Raw genomic sequence first — 18,669 nt, 5'->3', positions numbered from 1 at the left:
ATGCACATTTACAGTCAGACGTAATAACATAATTTTTCACGAAAATATAACAGTGACAAAATACGTGATCAGTGCAGTCTGGGATAACATCATGCAAGCTTCATGACTGGCCAAACCACAGCCAAGCATGCTTCACTGAGAAAGCTGACATGACACAAACATCCAAACACACAAATTATCCCAGTTGACCATAAGGAGCAGGCACCACGGGGCACGAGGAGAACGGCACCAGCCACCATAACTACAGCACAAGCAGTACAATAGCACAGCACACTGCATGAGGCACTGGATCCCAGCAAACCTCTCAGGGGAAAATTAGACATACTGATCACTGTGTGGGAGATATATTAAAAGGAAGTAGAATAAAATGCGAAATTAGAGCTTCCACATGACCGCATGATGGGAGAGCGCTGAAGCAGAGAGGCTTTCCACGTCGAGTAACACGTGGGACGGCTGAGAGGTTTGTCTGAGAGGGGGAGGCAGGCTGAGGGGGGTGGGAGGTCGGGCACGGGCATACACACGGTCACTCACTGGGTGTCGCTTTGGGACGTCATAGACCCCTTCCTTCTGCTGACTGGTGGGAACCTATACAATCGACCAATAGATTCAGAGAACAGCCAAGAGAGCCTGTTACCTCTGGAGTAATTAAGCAATAAAACTTTACACTTCATCACTGTTCCAGCACTGCGACAAACTGGATGCCAACACAAAACCCTGTGACCTGCCTCTCCTGGAATCATATCAATCACTAGTAAAGTGTTTGTGTGTGTGCAGGGATAATCAGAATTAAAATCTTTTGAGTGAGAACTCATTTACTAGGTTAATCAGCCTGTGGCGACGGTCTCTCTCTCTCTCTAATAAAGAATGGATAAGGCAGCTTATCACATCCACAGACATGTAATAACTCACATTGTCACACACATGGAGACATGTAATATTTCTATGTCACACAGTCAGATAGATCTGAGTCTGTGTGTAATGAGAAGAAACAATGAGCAGCGATAGCAAAATGCCGATATGTATGAATCCTGAGATTCCTATGGTTTGATTTCTCCTGCAGTGGCACGAGGGTTGAAACAAAGTTTTATTCTTCCCCAGCTGGATGTGCTCTAATCAGAGTGGTAAATGAAAAAACATAAAATAGCACAGAGGAAAAATGTGGATATCTATCTAGCACAGCCTGTCCCATTCTTTCTCCTCCTTTCAATGCCTTGTTTACTTCTTTCACATGTTTATTTCCAGAAGCTGCCATCTTTATTCATACATTAGTTCCTCTGTGGCTGGAGGCTGGCTGAGCCGCACGTTTTTTACGCATGATGTGTGTGTGTGTGGGGGGGTTTGTTTGTACGTGTATTTGTTTGCGTACGATTGTGCACGCGCCAGCGCTCCCTCTATTTCAATCCATTTTATTTAAAGATCAAACGAGAGGCTGGTGATTAATCTTTCTTTCCCCCGCTTTCTTTCATCTTCTTGGGAAAAGAGGGAGGGGAGGCGAGAAAAAGAGGAGGGGTCTTCCTTCCACACACACAACAGGAATAACCTCCACATCCCCTCCGCGCGCACCCAACCCTCCCCCTCTTTATCCCTCGGAGGTCTACCCACATCTCTGAGGAGTGCACCCAGAGAAAGCCTCATCTCCAAGGAGTAGCTGGCTTTAGCTATCAGGGCCCTCTGGAGAGTGTTGGCTGGTTGTTTGCCTCAGATTCTTAAAGTCTTTATTTCCTGTATCTACAATTGCTGTTTTCATGTGTAAAAACGGCAATTAATTCTATGAGCAGGCCACAGTATATTTATCCCATTAAAGAGTAATGCAGCTTGTACCGATTGGACAGTAAATAGGTGATTAAATCTCTGTAGCTTAAACGCTTTTAGGAACTCCCTGTCAGCAGATTAACCACAGTAACTGTAGTTTAAAGCTACATAAGACACAAGCAAACAAGATGAGCTTGTGGGTACCTGATAAATGCTCTCTTCTGATTGGTCACGGATGGGCTCGTGTCCCGCCTCAAACACAATGTACTACAACGTCAGCAGCACGGGAAAGAGAGGGGGAAAAAAGAAGCAGGAAGGAAATTGGAAGATAAAGAAACTGAGAGAAAACTGCAGAGGTGATTAGTCAAACAGCATTGTCAATAGGTTCTCATTAAAAAGCAGTTGAAGAAGAGATCCCAGTGACACACGGAGGAGGCTTTAAGCAGTAATAAATACCCAGAGCAACTGAGAAAACAAACACATCTCTCAGCTAATCATGCACGCACAGCTACAAACTCATGAACACACAGATATGAGTGTTTCCTACTGGCTCTTTGTATACATCGGCAAACCCCTAAACAGCGTGTGTTGTGCTTATTACGAAGATCTACCCAAACAGGAGCTGTCTCCCCACAGTGCACACACAGAGGAGCAAGCTGACTGGCTAGAAATGCAGCAGGTGACAGCAGCAATGGCATTGGTCAAGAAGTTACCTGGTAGACAGGGTCCTCCAGATCCTCCTCCAGTATTGTCTGCGGATGAGCGGCGGCAGCAGGAAAGAGAGGGAGAGATCAAACGGGGAGGAGAGAGGAGCAGGGGTGAGAAGACAGAAGAGAGGGAAGAGGCGGAGAGTTAAGCCGGTGAAGTAGAGAGAGTAGGCGGAAAGCACAGCGAGACATAGCGGCTTCCCAGCATTCAGATAATCATTTGGCAATCATCAGAGAGAGCGAGACAGAGAGATAAAGAGAAAATTAAACAGGAGACGTACAGAAGACAGAACAGAGGAAGGTGAAATAAGCACAATGGGCAGATGGTACCACTGATGAAACCTGAAAGTGGTTGCTCCGTATGTTACTCTTTGATGTTTTTTTAAGTCTTACCTGACTCATCTGTCAAGAGTCTCTCACATGAACCTCATCATACTTATGGCAGATGATTAAGGAAATTGTTTAAAAGAAAAAAATACCAGAGAGTTGAGAAGAGTACCTGGTACACCGCCTGCTCACACTGCTTGTCTTTTTGGGCCTTCTTCTCCTTCTCCTCTCTCTGCTTTATGTCATAGATGAGCTGGAACAAGTCCCGCAGGTCCAGAATCACAGGTTCAGCCTAGAACGAGGACACATTATCCAACCATTAACACAGGCACACGCATTAACAGGAGCACAACACCGATCAGAACTCAAGAACTGCATGTTCATTCTGGTTATGTGGTGATTAATTTCCCTGCCCAACTTCACGGCAGGAGTTTAAGGCCATGATCAGACTGACATGAACAGTGCGGAAAAAGATACCACCTCATTCACTTTAATGATGCAGAGGCCTCAGGCCAAAACATTTAATCTGCCCCATCTCACTGTCACTTTATCGCACACCCTGCTTTAAATTCTAACAAGTGCACATTTCTCTTCAACTTTTTTAGTAAATTCTGACTTTTAAGACAAGTAAAGGTGATTCTGATCATTACCCTTGCAAGTTTTTCAGATTTGCATTTGCAATTTGACAAACATGCACAGAGAAGAGGCCTGTTCTGTGTCTCTACTGAGCTTTCTTTTTGAGTTATGAAGCTTTCCGTGAAGATGTGAGTGAGTTTGACATAACCCATTAAGAGAGCTTGATCGCTGACTCTGACCCAAACACAGAACAGCTGTTTCTGGAGTAAAAGGTGGAAGAAAGCACATCAGTCAGGAGTGTGACCAAGAGCAGGTTCTGCTTTTTACCTTCACAGGGTTGTGCACTCTGAAGTAATCCTCCAGAGTGAGGCTCTACTGTAATGTCTTGAACCATGTGAGGGACAACACTCACCGGAAACACCTGAATTGTGGTGCCAACTAATTAGATGTGGTTCCCCAACACTTATCAAAGGGCCACCACTTCTAGACACTAGAGGACATCCAGTATGCATTGCAGGAAAACAAGCACAACTGATTAGAACATGACCATAGAGTGATTTAACTTAAAAGGAGAAGTCATCTAGGATAAAAAAATCAGGTTTCTTTGCATTTTACAGACAGAGTCGTGCAACATTTTAAATGCTCCTTGTAGATTTAACTTGTAATTCTGTAGATACATAGTAGAGATAAAAAAGAAAAAAAAAGAATAGGCATTAGAAACTGCTGTACAGGATCTGACAAGTTTTCATTCTCAAAGATGTATTACACAAAGTGCTCTTCTTTGATTATACTTCAACTTCTGCCTACAGAAAGCTGATCCAGCAGAATACACCCTCATAATTTAAATTGCCCAAATAAAATTGCAACAGAAGAAAGACAAATTCTCTAGCTTTTCAGGAATCTATTCACAGTATAAAAATAAGAAAAAATGTAATGCAATTTTGTTCATCACAACATCAGTCACTAGTGCTGTTTTGTGCAGATTTTAGTATCGACCCGATACCAAGTAAACCAAGTGCTGATACCAGTACCGATACTTTTAACCTGTAAAGGCAGCTTATGTTCGGGAGACATTGTGTGATGACTTAAGAGACGGCTCATCACCACTAACTCACTCGGATTTTTACGTTCTATAATACTTAGCTATCACAACAAAACACATCTTCCAACTTCTCTAAAGCGTTTTGGGTCAAATTCTGTTGTTTGACATGTTTCATAGTGCGCGTTTGAGGTGTATTGTTTAATTCCCCCCAAATCTATAATTTAACACAATTCAGTGGGCTACTTACTGAAACAAAGTATCGATCCTATTTGGCTAGTATCGATCCGATACCAATACCAGAGTTGGTATCGACACTATCGATATTTGGATTGTTCCGCCCACCTCTAACAGTCGCCTCAAGGCGCTTTATATTGTAAGGTGGACCCTACAATAATACAACAGAGGAAACCTCAACAATCATATGAACCGCTATGAGCAAGTGCTTTGGCGACAGTGGGAAGGATGCCAAAAAAAAGTCTTTTTTTCTGTGCCACTTCAAGTAATTAAACACTGACCTTGAGGCGTAAGTGACGTAACTCAGAACACGTAAGTATGTTTAAGACATTGCTGTCTGCACACTTTCATGGAAACGGGCAGTAGGTGAAGTCACAGTCACTGCATGATCTATTGCTTCACGCAGCAAAAATTGTAGCCTTGTGTTACCTTTGTACCTCTTTCCTCGAATGAACAAAAGTGGTGACAACAAACCAGCGAGAGGACTCACAACCTATAACTACTGTCACAGCGCAATAACAAAGAGTCTTATAGCGCAACGGTCTTTCAAAGCCAATCAATTATTGACTGGAGCTATGCGAAGTGCAGCCAGAGTTCATAGACTGAATGTTGTGCAAAATGTAGTTCTATTTTAGTGTTGGCGTTCTGCAAGATATCCTGAGCCGAATAAGGCACATGACATACACGCTGGGGTAAACTTCTCTCCTGCTGAGCCAACACTGAAACGTACTGTCACTCTTTTAAATTCAGATCCGTTTTACATTTGACAATACTTGCTCTGATCCTCACTTTCTCTTGTGATTTCTCTCCCATTCTTTTTTGCTTTTCCTCAATCAAAACCTCAAGGTATGAAAAGAGAGTGAGCAGAGAAAATCACTGAATTCTAAAAGTGCTCATGCAGAAAACTTTGAGGAGGAGTGGCCTGCTCATAGGACCAGAGAGATGAGATAACCTCAGTTCAGCACAGATGACTAATTCATAGCCTACGGCAAACCTGATAAATGATTCCAACAAAAAGTAACGATAAAGACTTTTACTGCAGACACAGTTCTAATAAAATCTGCCCGGATCAGGATTTTAGAGCAGAAGATGAGTCTCCAATTCTACTAAATATTAATGCAAGAGATTCACTCTCATTGCCCAAATTAAATTCTGCTGTTGGTTGTTAGCGGAATATCTTGAGGATATTCCTCAACGTATTTCTTGGTGCACTGATTTTTTTTTTTAAACCTGTCTTGTCTCAGTTCAATTCAATTAGCGATTTCTTACATTTCTGTCGTATGAAATTCAGAAAATCGTTAAATCTGGAAGTCATGTTGAAAACCTTTAGGAGAATTTACATGAGGAAGCATGTGCATTAGAAAAATGATCAGAAAAATAAAAATGAGGATGTGTAAAAGTGGACTACTTGGAGAAAAAGACTCATGTTGTTAACTTTAGTATATAAAGGATTTACTGGCTAAATCTGTTACTGTGTCATAAATAATGTAATACATTAAACTACATTTGAACTCTCTGTAGCCTCTCTACAAATTGAAACCTAGGTTTTGAAACAACAAAGCGAGTCATGCTAATTACAGCTGCAACTTTTTTAGAAAAGTTATAACAATGACTGACAATCCTTTATTCACAATTAGAGTCTTGCTATCTTCACTAAAACTGGCTAAATAAAACATGTCTTTCTTGACCTGAGACTTTGATTTGAGTGGTAAGCCAATTACTTTTGAACGCGACCTTAAATTGGCCTGTTCGGAACATCTTTAAGTCTTAGTCTTCATGACAACAGAGACACTTTGTTAATTCACATCAAAGCAGTTACTTTCCAATTACAGCCTCGGCCATGAGCTCTGTGCCTCCATCCCTCTTATTGTCTGCTCCACAACTAATAGTCTGAGCGTTAGTGATGGCTGGTTCAAATCCTGAAAATGGAAGTAAAATATAATTATGACCTTTCCTCAGGCACACATCAGGCAAAAGGCAGCGTAGCTGACGGATGAGAACTTACCGTTGTGCTTCACTGTTACGCAGGGTAACATTTTCTGAACAACTGTTTTTTAATGGAAATGCGGCTGCTGTATTTGTGAGTGCAGACTGGCGCATATCTGTCTCAGTCAAAGAGCCACGGTTCATGGCCCTAGGAGGATGGATATGCCATTAGAGCTGGTGACACACACTCAAACCCTCATCGACTCACTATGGGAAATCAATATGGCTACAGAGAGAGCCAGCTGAATCCAGACGAAACAAGCCAGGCGCATACAACAACAGCAGCAACAATCATAAAAGGTCTGAAAGAAGTACTCAATATTATATAGAGTATGCCAACGCAGAACTGAAGCTGCGCTGTTCTGGACACACAAAACCTAAAGCTGCAGATCTACTCGGTAAACAGTTTGTTTGATGAACAGCACAAAGCGACATGAGCTGGTATTCAAGGGTCCTTATCTAAATGTCAAGAGGTTCATGTTACTGAGCAAAGAGCCTGATGAATCATAAATTAACCTAAACACAAAGAGAGCTGGGCTACACAACGTGTTTTTGTGTCGTTGGATGAAAAATCCATAAAATACCATATTGTTATTCATGCGGGGTGAGAGGAAACAATACTGAACATCCTCTGGGCTCTGTTTTCAGTTTTAGAAAATCTAAATCATGACGTTAGACGTGACCAACAGTTCAGAAGCGCCAAAGACTTCAAGCTATAACAGTGGAGTAGGACTGTAACATGAGCACTGGCCAGCATCACTTATTTACTATGTTTAGATTAGTGCTGTCAGCGTTAATCTAAAAATGACATTAACGCCATAACTGCATTAACGCGGCAAATCTCTGTTAGCGACTTAGTGCTGATCGCCCCATGCATTAGCGTGGTTAGCTCGCTAACGCGTTAGCGCTGTCCAGCCCCATTCACGTCATTTTAACGAGAGTAACGCTGACAGCACTAGTTTAGATATTTCCAAATGTAAATGTCGGAAGAGCTTGGAAAATGGTGAAGGTAAAAGGTGGGATTTGGGTTCATTTTCCGCTTATTGGACTGAATGTACATAAATACTAACCGACTGCGCGGTTTTGATAGCCACAAAGCGGTGGTTCCCTTCTTTTCCGCAGACATAGCCAAAGGCTCGGTGGTCCGTGATGTCCTTGGCAATGTAAGAGATCTCATGGACAGCATGGTGGTGTTGGAGGACCTGTAGCAGGGAATGACATAATTCAGTTCAGTTCAGTTCAGTTCATTTTTATTTCAAACATTTCAAACATGAGCCTTCACAATCATTACAATATATTATTCCATTATTTGTTTGAAAAGGAGTAGGTAGAAGTATTCACTTATTTGTCCCTACCCCCTCAAGTTTTACCTCTCATTCATAAATTTTCTTAAATTAAAACAAACAACATATGAAACAAAAGCAAAGCAAAACAAAACAAAACATACATAAATCAAAAACAAGAAATTAGCAATCCCCACCAGGGTATAGTTTCTTTCATATGAAAAAAAAAACAGAAGGTTTATATTTGCAGATGCACAAATTATGGAAAAACAAACAACCAAAACAAAACAAAACAAAACAAAAAAAACCCCAAAAAAGAACCACAACACCATTACCAGCAACATTACCGTCCTGGGTTAACCCCGTTTTCTTCATTGTTATACTTATTTAAAATCAGGTTTTTATATTTTACTTTAAACTGTTTTATGTTTTTACTTTCTTTTATTTCTTCTGTTAGACTGTTCCATAATTTAACTCCTGCAATTGAGATAGACATAGTTCTTAAAGTTGTTCTAGCACTTTGTATTTTTAAATTCCATTTCCCTCTTAAGTTATACCCACCTTCTCTTTCTATGAACAATTTACAGATTTCTTTTGGAAGCAATTTATTTCTTACTTTATACATTATTTGCGCTGTTTTAAGCTTCACCAAGTCTTGGAATTTAATAGCTTGCATTTTGACAAAGAGTGCATTTGTATGGTCCCTGTACCCCACATTATTTATTAATCTAATAAATTTATTTAAATTTTAAATTTATAGAATGATTTATAATGCTGATTGAAAATCTAATCTTTTAGCACACAACCTTTTTGTCTTAATGATACAGATGAGCTTTAAACTGTAAAGATGCAAACAAAAAGCCTTGTATTTACATATATATATGTTTCAAAAACACATAAGAAGCAAACTGACTCTACGTCTTTATAAAAAGCAAATTTATTTATTCTTTGTTAATAATTAAACTGTCTGCTCCAAACCAGTAACTTGAAAAAACTTATACCAGAAAGTTAGGATGCACTCATCTATACTTCCAAAAACATGTGGGAAGCATAATCATCTCATGTAAACCCCCTTAAGTATATACTCACAAAAACACACAGTCACACAGAAACCTTGTATCCTACATTAAATTGTTTCTAGCTCCCCTGCCCTCTCTAGTTTAGTCTGGGTGGGGAGTGCCAAGCTGGCATTGCCTGTGCCCCGTGGCAGATGGCACTGTTTTTCCCGAGGACAGAGGGGGGGATCAGTGACAATCACAGCTCGGCAAGCTGTCGACTTGATCGCTTCATCTGTGCCCTCACTCACAACACGCGCAAACACAAACACACGCTCACAATTCACAGCATAATATGCAATAGCCCCTCTGTTAGTCACACTAAATGTCTGCTTTGTTGTTATTGTCTATGCCAGATGCATGCTGGGAGCAGAGACACAGAGTCAACATAATAACCCAGTAGCCCTTGAGTGCATGCTAGGGGTTGGAGCCTTATACATCAGAGGCTAAACACACACATCTGCTCTCTCTGAAGCTACTCCAGAAGTGCAACATGGCAGAGTAGAGTGACACTATTATAACATGGGACCTATGACACACAAACACACACAGAGAGACACCAACCACCTCAGCAGAAACAGATAATCATTCTGTGAGTCATGTCTTCTAAATGTAATAATTGGAGTAATGATTATTATTATCACCTCTGATTGACCTGAAATTGGCAGCTAAGGATGTACATGTGCACACACACGCACGCGCGCACACACACGCACACAGCTCATTTGCAGAGGTTATTGAATTATCTCTGGGTGGGTGGTGAGGTGACAAAGAGGGACTGATTCAAAGAGAGCAGAGAATTAAATGACTGCATAAATTCAATTGCTTCACTTTGTCTTGGTAGCAAGTAGAGCTTAGACAGTAGAAAAATACAAATAATCAATACCAGCTTTTTTAACAAAAAGCTGAAAATGTTCACAGAAGCTTTGGTCTAATTAACGTCACTTTTTTAGCATTAGAAACACATTACTGACCTCCCTTTCTGGTTTTAGGTTCTCGGCATGCTTGACATCTAAGACGAGTACAAAGGTGAAAGTGCCACCTTTCAGAAGAAATTTTAGTGCAATGGGAAGATTCATTCCCATGTCTTTGGACGGCTTCCTCCCACTGTCCAAATGGACGGATGGATGGAAGGGAAGATTCAATAAGTTATGATGAAGTAGCGGACCTCGGTTCTATCTGACATATCTGCCAAACTCTAATTAGAGTAAAAAAATAAAATCAAAAGTCTACTCACAAAGGTAAAACAAGTTAAGATGCTGGTCGTGGAAGGAAATGACAAAAATAAAAGTTGTGGGATTTGTTACAAATTGAACTTTGCACATATAATTTTAAATTTTGTCAAAACACCACTGAAGCTCCAAAACTAGTGATGGAAATATTCAACACTTGACTTCACTTCATGAGACATTTATGCTAACAAGACTGTTACTACCATTTTTATGGTGGTTTGAATGTTTTTGTAGTGTCATGCTAGAGAAAAAGGTAGAAAAAACAATGTGACAATGCTGTTTAAAAGCATTGTTTTCTTATCACAGGTAGTCGTGGATTACTTTGTCCAATCTGCCTGACTCTGCATGGATAAGCTGGATCTGTCCATAACTGTCCTCTGGTGGATAAATTACATAATGTGTGTTTCTCCCATTTCTTTAATTTTTCATTTTTATTTATCGGCTTATATACTGGCTGATGTCATCTGATGTTTTGGACACGGCCTGCTTTAGTTGGATATAGATGCTCAAACACTGCGTAAAAACAGGTGGATTCAAAGAGTTGACACTGGGTCTGAGGTCTGCTTTTCTCTCTGTTGATGTGCTGTACCAGTCTCACAATCTTTCACACACAGCGTCGGTGTCTCTGAGGGACTGTGGACAGCATGCCCTTCAGCAGTTGCTGGCCACTGAACCAAGATATTCCTTGTTATTCTGGGAGTGAAGAGGGGAAACAGCAGGATACCGTCTCTCTAATATCTCCGATCGTCACATCTCTCTCTCCTGGAGGGGAGACATCATCAAAGGGCCTGTGGAGGCCATCCAGCCTTAAGCCAGTAGGAACAACATGATGGGAGATTAGCAGTTAAACTTAAAGATTTAATTAGCTTTTTTTTTTTATCAGATTCAGATCAGGTCTGGTTATTTAACCCAGGTTTCCTTATTTCTTGCTTTTATTCTGTAATATACGTGTATGAAACAATATTTGAACTGAATTAAACATGGAAATAACTCCATTAGCTTGTCTATATAGAATAAAGTAGCACACTTTCTACTTTTTGAGCGTATTTTTTGAGAAAGGCCATTTTTTTTCTTTTGTTAGACATTAATCACGGTGAGCTGACTTAGGTTAGCATGGTCTGAGAGGCACGCATGCTGGGTTAACTGGTTAGTCTTAATGTGCGTGGATCTTTGCGTGTGAGTGATTGTCTCTCTATGCTAGTCCTGTGATGGACAGGAGTTCTACATCTCACCCTGTAACAGCTTGGGATAGACTTCAGCTATTCCACAACCATCAAGTTGGACAAGTAAATAAATTGGATGCATATAAATCATGTAACTTTTATTTATGTATTATTTTGTAAAATTCAAGTACATTCTGAAGATCTGGCGCCATGTTATCTGGCCGTAGCCATGCCCCTGCACAACTCTGTTCATAATAGAATAAAGGCTGAAGCTACAGCAGGAGATTGAAACGATCAGAGCACTTGTGGCCTCTCTGTAGGTGTGTTTAAAAAGTGCTGGCGGCTAATATTAATAAACCACAGCACAGAGTGTAGCAAACTTTCATTCGCAATCACTGGTTTAAGGTCACTACATCAGAAAACTGTATGAATATAGAATCAAAGAAAGAAGCATGATACTAATTTTAATACTATATACGCACAGTTCGTCATGTATTGGCTGAAAATAATGGATCATGTAAGTGAAAATAAAAAGACACAATACTGAGGTGTTTTTTTCCCTCAACTAAAGGCACTAAAGATGTGACTATAACCATATTTTATGAAACAGATTTTGAACTACTGTGGCCAAGCTGGGCATAAAAGTAAAACTAATTTGGTTAAGATATGCTCTGACAGACATAACCCCTCTAATATGCTAAAATCAGGCAAGCTATGAATTAACACTGGTGTGTGATTTGTGATGTGTACCCACCCCTGGTGTCAATCAGATCACATATAATCCTTAATGTGTGTAAGGATTTCCTTTTTTTCTCACCTTTTCCTAAAGTACTTTTTAAGATTAAAGCATAAACCTACGTGTCTTTTTCTATTTTTTGCATTTGATTAGAAAATGAAAAGCAGCGTCCTGTGCCCACCTCTACACTGTGGATCAAGAGAGTCCACTGCTTTAAATAAAAAGAGTTTCCGTCAGATGAAAAATAATTGCATACTTGGAATTTCAGAAATTTTGATTATCACTGGTTGTTTATGTTTCTTTTAAATATTTGTTTTTAATCAGCTACATTTATTATGGAAACTTCATATTAAATATTAAATTGATTTAACATCTGCGGCGATTCTTTAAAGTTTTGGAAAAGCATCTGAACATCAAACATAAAATAAATGTATTTAAATTTTAATTGCAGAAGGAAAAGAGGGATGATGATGATATAACAAATGTGATTTTCTGTCTGAATGCTTGTTTTGAATAGATTCATTGTGACATTTATAAATAGGAGCCCACTCGTAGAATATATTATTATGTAAATGTAGTATATGTTTAGCACAAATGTAGGGTATTTGTGCCAAACACAAAGATAAATCAGTACAGAAGGATGGTGGATGCGTGATATAGCTGGTGGCATATCAATGACAGCTTAAAGCATGAGTCCAGTTTATTTTCAACCCGGCTTATTTTCCATTGTGGCTCCTGCTGAGTCTTGCTAACTTTGCATTTGTGTACAACGAATGCATGAGTGAGGATAACATGCACTCTTGTTTGGCCTCATTCTTAATGGTGAATTAGTTTGTAGTTACGTTTTGACCACCTGGCTTCTCTCCAACAAGAAGTCAAGGACCATTTACGCAGACAATGTTCAACTTCCACGTGAAAGAGTCTGGATGTGAAAAGGCTGAGTTGTGTTTGACAAACAGATGCCAGAGCTGTTGGAAAATAGAGTTCAGGGACACAGAAATTGCTTTATCAGACCTGTTCGCTCTTTAACCACACTGACAAGGTTTTAAGGCAACAGTGAGGAAAGATGGTTGCATACCAAGATGTTCGTGATAAACATCAGAGCAACAGATCTGTTTGATTTCTTAGGCACAGGCTGACCTATAACTTGTTCCAACCCTCTGCCTTCCAATGTAAAATGGGCCAAGTTCGTTTGTGCAGAATTCCAATTGGTGCTCACAACCTTCCTGGTGTTTTGCCTATGGAGCAGTTTTCTTACCGCATGCTTAAAAATGATCGAATACCAGCTTAAGTTTGGTAACATTACAAGGCTATAGGTCTATTTTTGTATTAAAACCTAAAAAGAAGTGACCTGTCAAGGGAGCACCCCACCTCTCACCTCCAGCTTCACCATGACCCTGTTGACGCCATTGCCACTTGGGCTACATCTGAATGAAATAAAACAGTCTTTGTCATATCAAATAAATTATGTGTAAAACTGTTACCACAGTTGCGATGATGGTTGGATTTGTCACACATCAGTCAACACATGTTCATAGATAGTTGGGGTTTAATGCAAATTTTGATAATAATAATAATGGATTGCATTTATATGGCGCTTTTCGGGACCCCTCAAAGCGCTTTACAATTCCACTATTCATTCACTCTCACATTCATACACTGGTGAAGGCAAGCTACAGTTGTAGCCACAGCTGCCCTGGGGCAGACTGACAGAAGCGAGGCTGCCATATTGCGCCATCGGCCCCTCTGGCCAACACCAGTAGGCGGTAGGTGAAGTGTCTTGCCCAAGGAATGTCAAAATCACATTCCTGTATCCCCTATTTGGCACCTTTTCTCATCCTTAGTGTAAAACGATTAATGATGAAACTTGTTCATTGAAAACAAGCACTGCTTAATTCACAGCCACCCCCCACCCCAAGGCTCATCCTATGGCCTTCTCTAATTTCAGCCCCTTTCATTCCTCTAGCCCCACCAACCAAATAATACTATAAATTGGGTAGGTCCTTGTCTGCATTCAGTGACAATATATCTGATAAGGCCCAAATGAAATGTATTGAATTGTCTGGACACCAGTTGTTTATGGTCTTTTCTACTGGCAGAAAAGTTGATCTTTCTGATCTCTCTGAGGAGCAGCGAGCAAACTAACCATTTCAGCAATTCACTCAGGCTAGTTTTTCATCTGCCTTGGTATTGTCCCCTTTCTGAGACTTGGCCAAAGGGGTTGAAGAGGGTAGTAATGCACAAGTGTCTCTATGTATATGCACATGCGTGTGTTTTAAGTGAGAGGCTGACAGGAAGAGAGGCATGCTGGCCTGCCCTCTGTTAGATTAATGTCTCCCCTCTTATTCTCCTCCATCTCAAGCACCACCTCCCTCCATCCTGCACGACCTTCCCTACTCCAAGAGAGAGGCCATCCATCCATTCGTTCACCCATACATCCATCCACCCATCTGGCTGACTGATGCGCAGGAGGGGAATGAGACTGTCAAGATCCCTGAACCTCAGCAGAGTCATTCTCTCTTTCTTCCCCTCTCCCTCTCTCCCTCCCTCCTTTGCCATTAGGAGTGGTTGAAGGGCTGATAGTAAGGACAGCATATCTCTATAGTTAATATTAATGTGCAGAGACAGAGGACAAGGTCTCCCTGTAGAGAGCTTTACTTTGACATATGCTTACTGATTCTCCACCTATCCCTCTAACTCTGTTTCAGTCTGCTTCTGCTCCTCTATCACACGCTTCCTCTATTTATCTTTTTCACATCCTTTTTTTCCCTCCTCCTTCCCCTTGGACTTTTCTTGCTTATTCTCCTCTACAACTCTAGCTCTCTACTTCTGCATCTATCACTCACTTTTCTATTTAGCTCTTGTTATCCTTCAGTGTCTAAATTTTGAGCCATCAAGAAGAGAAATACGATAAGGATTATGAGTGTTATAAGAAGAGGTACAAAGGATTGAATGTGCTTGTATTCAACATGGCTGCCACGTGGGTGGTCGTTGTTTACTGAGTCTTGCCTGTCTAATACAAGGTACTTTTGAATCACTGCTGGGTACACACACATACAGTGTCAGCTCATTCCGTAACAGGGAAGACCGTGGCTCAGGGGGTTGGGAAGCACATCTATAACCGGAAGGTCGCCGGTTCGATCCCTGGGCTCTCTGTCCTGGTCGTTGTTAGGCAAGACGACCCTACTGCCTACTGGTGTTGGCCAGAGGGGCCGATGGCGCGATATGGCAGCCTCGCTTCTGTCAGTCTGCCCCAGGGCAGCTGCCTCCACCAGTGTGTGAATGTGAGAGTGAATGAATAGTGGCATTGTAAAGTGCTTTGGGTGCCTTGAAAAGCTCTATATAAATCCAATCCATTATTATTATTAGACACAGAAAACAGGGGGAAAAGGCCACTTTAGTCACCAGAGGACCCATATTCTTGGAAAGGTAGATATTATAGTTCTTGATTAAGGATACAATGACAGGTACCACAGGTTTGAGCCTAAATAACACCAATCAAATAATCCTAAACAAACCTGGCCATTTTCCCTGATTTACAATCATATTTACTCTGCAATGGCATTTAAAGAACCCTGTGTAGGTTATAGGCATTACCTATTACCATAGATGGAATATGGTAGTCATAATTATAATTTAATTATAACAACCTGCAACTATGTTTTTGTATGCACTTCCAAGGAATCCGTTATGTGCAACGTTAAGTAGATTTGAGCTGGGAAGCAAGAGGAAGGAAGGTCCATTAAATTTGTTCCAATGCAAACCTCCACTAGAAGCCACTAAATCCTACACACTGGCCTTTCTATAACTACATTAATCTTCTTCTCCACTTGCGTCTGCTCCAAATATATCTACGGGTTGTGGGTACTTGCCAGTAAATTCAATATTACACTTCTTGTTTTATTGCTTTTTTGCATGGATTTAAGTAAGTCTTAGATCTTATCAGCCACTGGGAAAAACAGCTAGCAAATTAAGTGATAGAGGGAGAGTCAGGGTCAGTTAACAGACAGTAAACAGAGCTAAAAAATAAACCAGGGGATTGATTGAAAACGGTCGATGAAGTCTGGACAGATCATATCAGTTAGCCAAAAAAGCAGCCATGTAAGATGGAAAATGCCTAATCCTGGGGCATAATATAAAACCAGTGTAGTTGCTGTTTGCACACAGGAAGACAATGGGACGGCCATGTTCTCTCATCTACTGAGGCCTTGTTCTCAGGGTTTCAATTAGGGCCTCCTGATTTCCCCGGGGGCCCCTCCCTCTTATGGAGATGCCTCATTAATAGATGAAACACAAGTGCACGAACACACAAACACACACACAAACACAGACCCACAAGTAAAGAGAATCAAATTTGCTTCAGAACTTACCCCTGACTTCTCATCAAAGATTTTGATCCCTCCAAAGGAAACGGTCAGGAACACCTTCTGTTTGTGTTCTCCTTTAGACCGCGCTGCTGCAGCTATTCCCTGAGGATGCACACACACAGACACACACAGAAACACAATCCATACAACCATGTCAGAAGCAGTATAGAAATGTACATGCAGTTGCCAACGGCTGTCAATAAAGGTAATAACTATGTCTTTAAAAAAAATCAGCAATGAGTTTCATATACTGGCATCAACTTCTAATTAAATTATTTGTGGCAGGTTTCTCATTTATTCTCATCCATATCTATATTGTGTACCAGGACACCATGCATTCTTTCTACAAAAAGACTAGGGATGATGTGAAAGGAGATCGATATCAATTACTAGTTTATTGAGAATGTCAGAAATGTTACGATAGTTTTTCTTTAATAATAAAAAGTTGCTTTGCTTAAAAATAGCTTGCTGCGGAATTGAACAACTTAATTTATATAACTTGTTTAAAAGGTTTGGGAACGTGCTTTTAACACAGTACAACTGCTACGATGCACTCAGCATACAGTCAAACGACATACTGATTATTTATAGCTGTAAGTATATGTAAAGGTTTAAGTTTCTCTCCATTTTCACCTCGTCACCATTTGCATAGGCGAGTCACAAAAAGAAGACAGGAGCGAAGCAGGATCACAAAAACGACAGATTCCGGATAGAAAAGGGAGGAGCAGTATGAAAGAAAAGGTGGAGAGATCAGAGAAAAGGAGTTGATGGATTTTCTGTCTGAATAAATGAGGAGGAGGGAAGCTGTTTGATCAATGAGCTGTCGGTCCTCTTCTCACCCTTACGGGTCTCCGCTGGATAGAGTTTTCACTACACGTAAACAAAGCGTAAATGTAATTTTCTCAATTCAAATATCTCCTGCAATATGATTTAAAGGGAAATTAATAATGAATGAGGCACTCTTCACTCCGACAGCGTTTTCAAACTCTTTCAGCATACATTTGTAGAGACAAGATGCAAAATCTAGGTTTTGTTTAAAGATGCGACTTCTTGGGGGAAAATTTCAACACTTTTTATGTAACAGAATTTCAAAGCCTGTTTTTCATAATTCTGCAATCAATTATTTCAGAAAACAAGGTCGTTCATTAGGCCTGAATAGAAAATGGCCTATTTTTCTTCATCTTCATCCTCACTCATGTCTCTTTTTCACCTATCATCCAAATGATTCCCCTCCTATATGCCATCTCCTCGCTGCTAACTGCCCCATCTGTCTACCCCTCCCTCTAATTGTTTCCGTCCTTGCAAATGAGACATTCATCCCAATCCCCTTCTCATCCATATGGCTAACCTCCTTTACTTCCTCTTGCACTGATCATCGTCATCCCTATAAATGATAACAACCCCATTTTCTACCCTTCCTATTCGACTTCTCGCTTATAGCAATTTGCATAGAAAGACGGCAACAAACTCTATATGCATGCGCACACCGTCAAAAGCGCAGTAATGCTACGATGAACAAAACATGCATATTTAAATGTTGAACTTCAGAATATGCATGAAGCTGGCAACTGATGTCTTTTGTGGGTCACAGAACTTCATGCAGCTGCAGGCTGTAATATAACATTAATTCTGGGTGTTGACGTCTTCTAGTTTTTTTTTTAATTGCTCGCAACTACCGTGGAAAGTTTGTTTTAACGGCGAGTTTAAAATGGTGCAATTAATTTGTAATTTGAGACGGATCAAGAGGAGGAGAAAGACTCTTCTTACCTTGAGCTTCATCATCGAGTCCTGGCAGAGTTTGTCTCCACGGGCGGCGGTAACCTCGTCCAGGCCAATGAGCTTGGCCTTGTAGCGGACGCCATCGCCCTTAAAACGCCTGATGAGAGCTGTCTCGCTGCGATCCTGCCCTGCAGACACACACACACACACTCACTTTGCAGTCTACAGTACATCTTCAAGTCAAGGACCTCAATCTACCTCGGACCAGTGCTATTACCTCAGGATCATCAATCACACAAACCCCAGAATACTTCAACAGTAAAAAAAAAAATAGCCCAACTATGGTATAGTTCAAAGCCACTAATGTCCAAAACTAACTCAGATCACATGCACTGAACTGTGGCATCATATGAATGATAATGGGCAGTACACTCATTGACGCTCAGTGTTTGGCAGGATTAGACGAAACTCTGACTGTTCACATCTTTGG

General features: G+C 40.7%; 1 protein-coding gene across 9 annotated transcripts in view; it reads right to left on the bottom strand.

Annotated features, from left to right (window-relative positions):
- Positions 1 to 18,669, bottom strand: part of dab1a (DAB adaptor protein 1a) — a 221,281-nt gene that overhangs the window by 14,999 nt on the left and 187,613 nt on the right. For 5 of the 9 annotated variants that reach the window (XM_006790144.3, XM_006790143.3, XM_006790145.3 and 2 more), the window contains 5 exons: positions 18,228 to 18,367; positions 16,464 to 16,562; positions 7,695 to 7,826; positions 2,959 to 3,078; positions 2,466 to 2,504 (listed from right to left, as the gene is read on the bottom strand). In XM_006790144.3, coding sequence (XP_006790207.2) covers positions 2,466 to 2,504; positions 2,959 to 3,078; positions 7,695 to 7,826; positions 16,464 to 16,562; positions 18,228 to 18,367 — 530 coding nt within the window. Of the gene's footprint in view, positions 1 to 531; positions 586 to 1,956; positions 2,020 to 2,465; positions 2,505 to 2,958; positions 3,079 to 7,694; positions 7,827 to 16,463; positions 16,563 to 18,227; positions 18,368 to 18,669 lie in introns of all 9 variants that reach the window. The other 4 variants (XM_087835853.1, XM_006790146.3, XM_087835852.1 and 1 more) reach the window with 2 other exon arrangements.

This window comes from Neolamprologus brichardi, chromosome 23, assembly GCF_056152115.1.
Source record: "Neolamprologus brichardi isolate AB-2024 chromosome 23, ASM5615211v1, whole genome shotgun sequence".
Classification (NCBI taxonomy): domain Eukaryota; kingdom Metazoa; phylum Chordata; class Actinopteri; order Cichliformes; family Cichlidae; genus Neolamprologus; species Neolamprologus brichardi.
The sequence above is the reverse complement of the archived record's forward strand: the minus strand, read 5'-3'. Positions and strand labels throughout refer to the sequence as shown.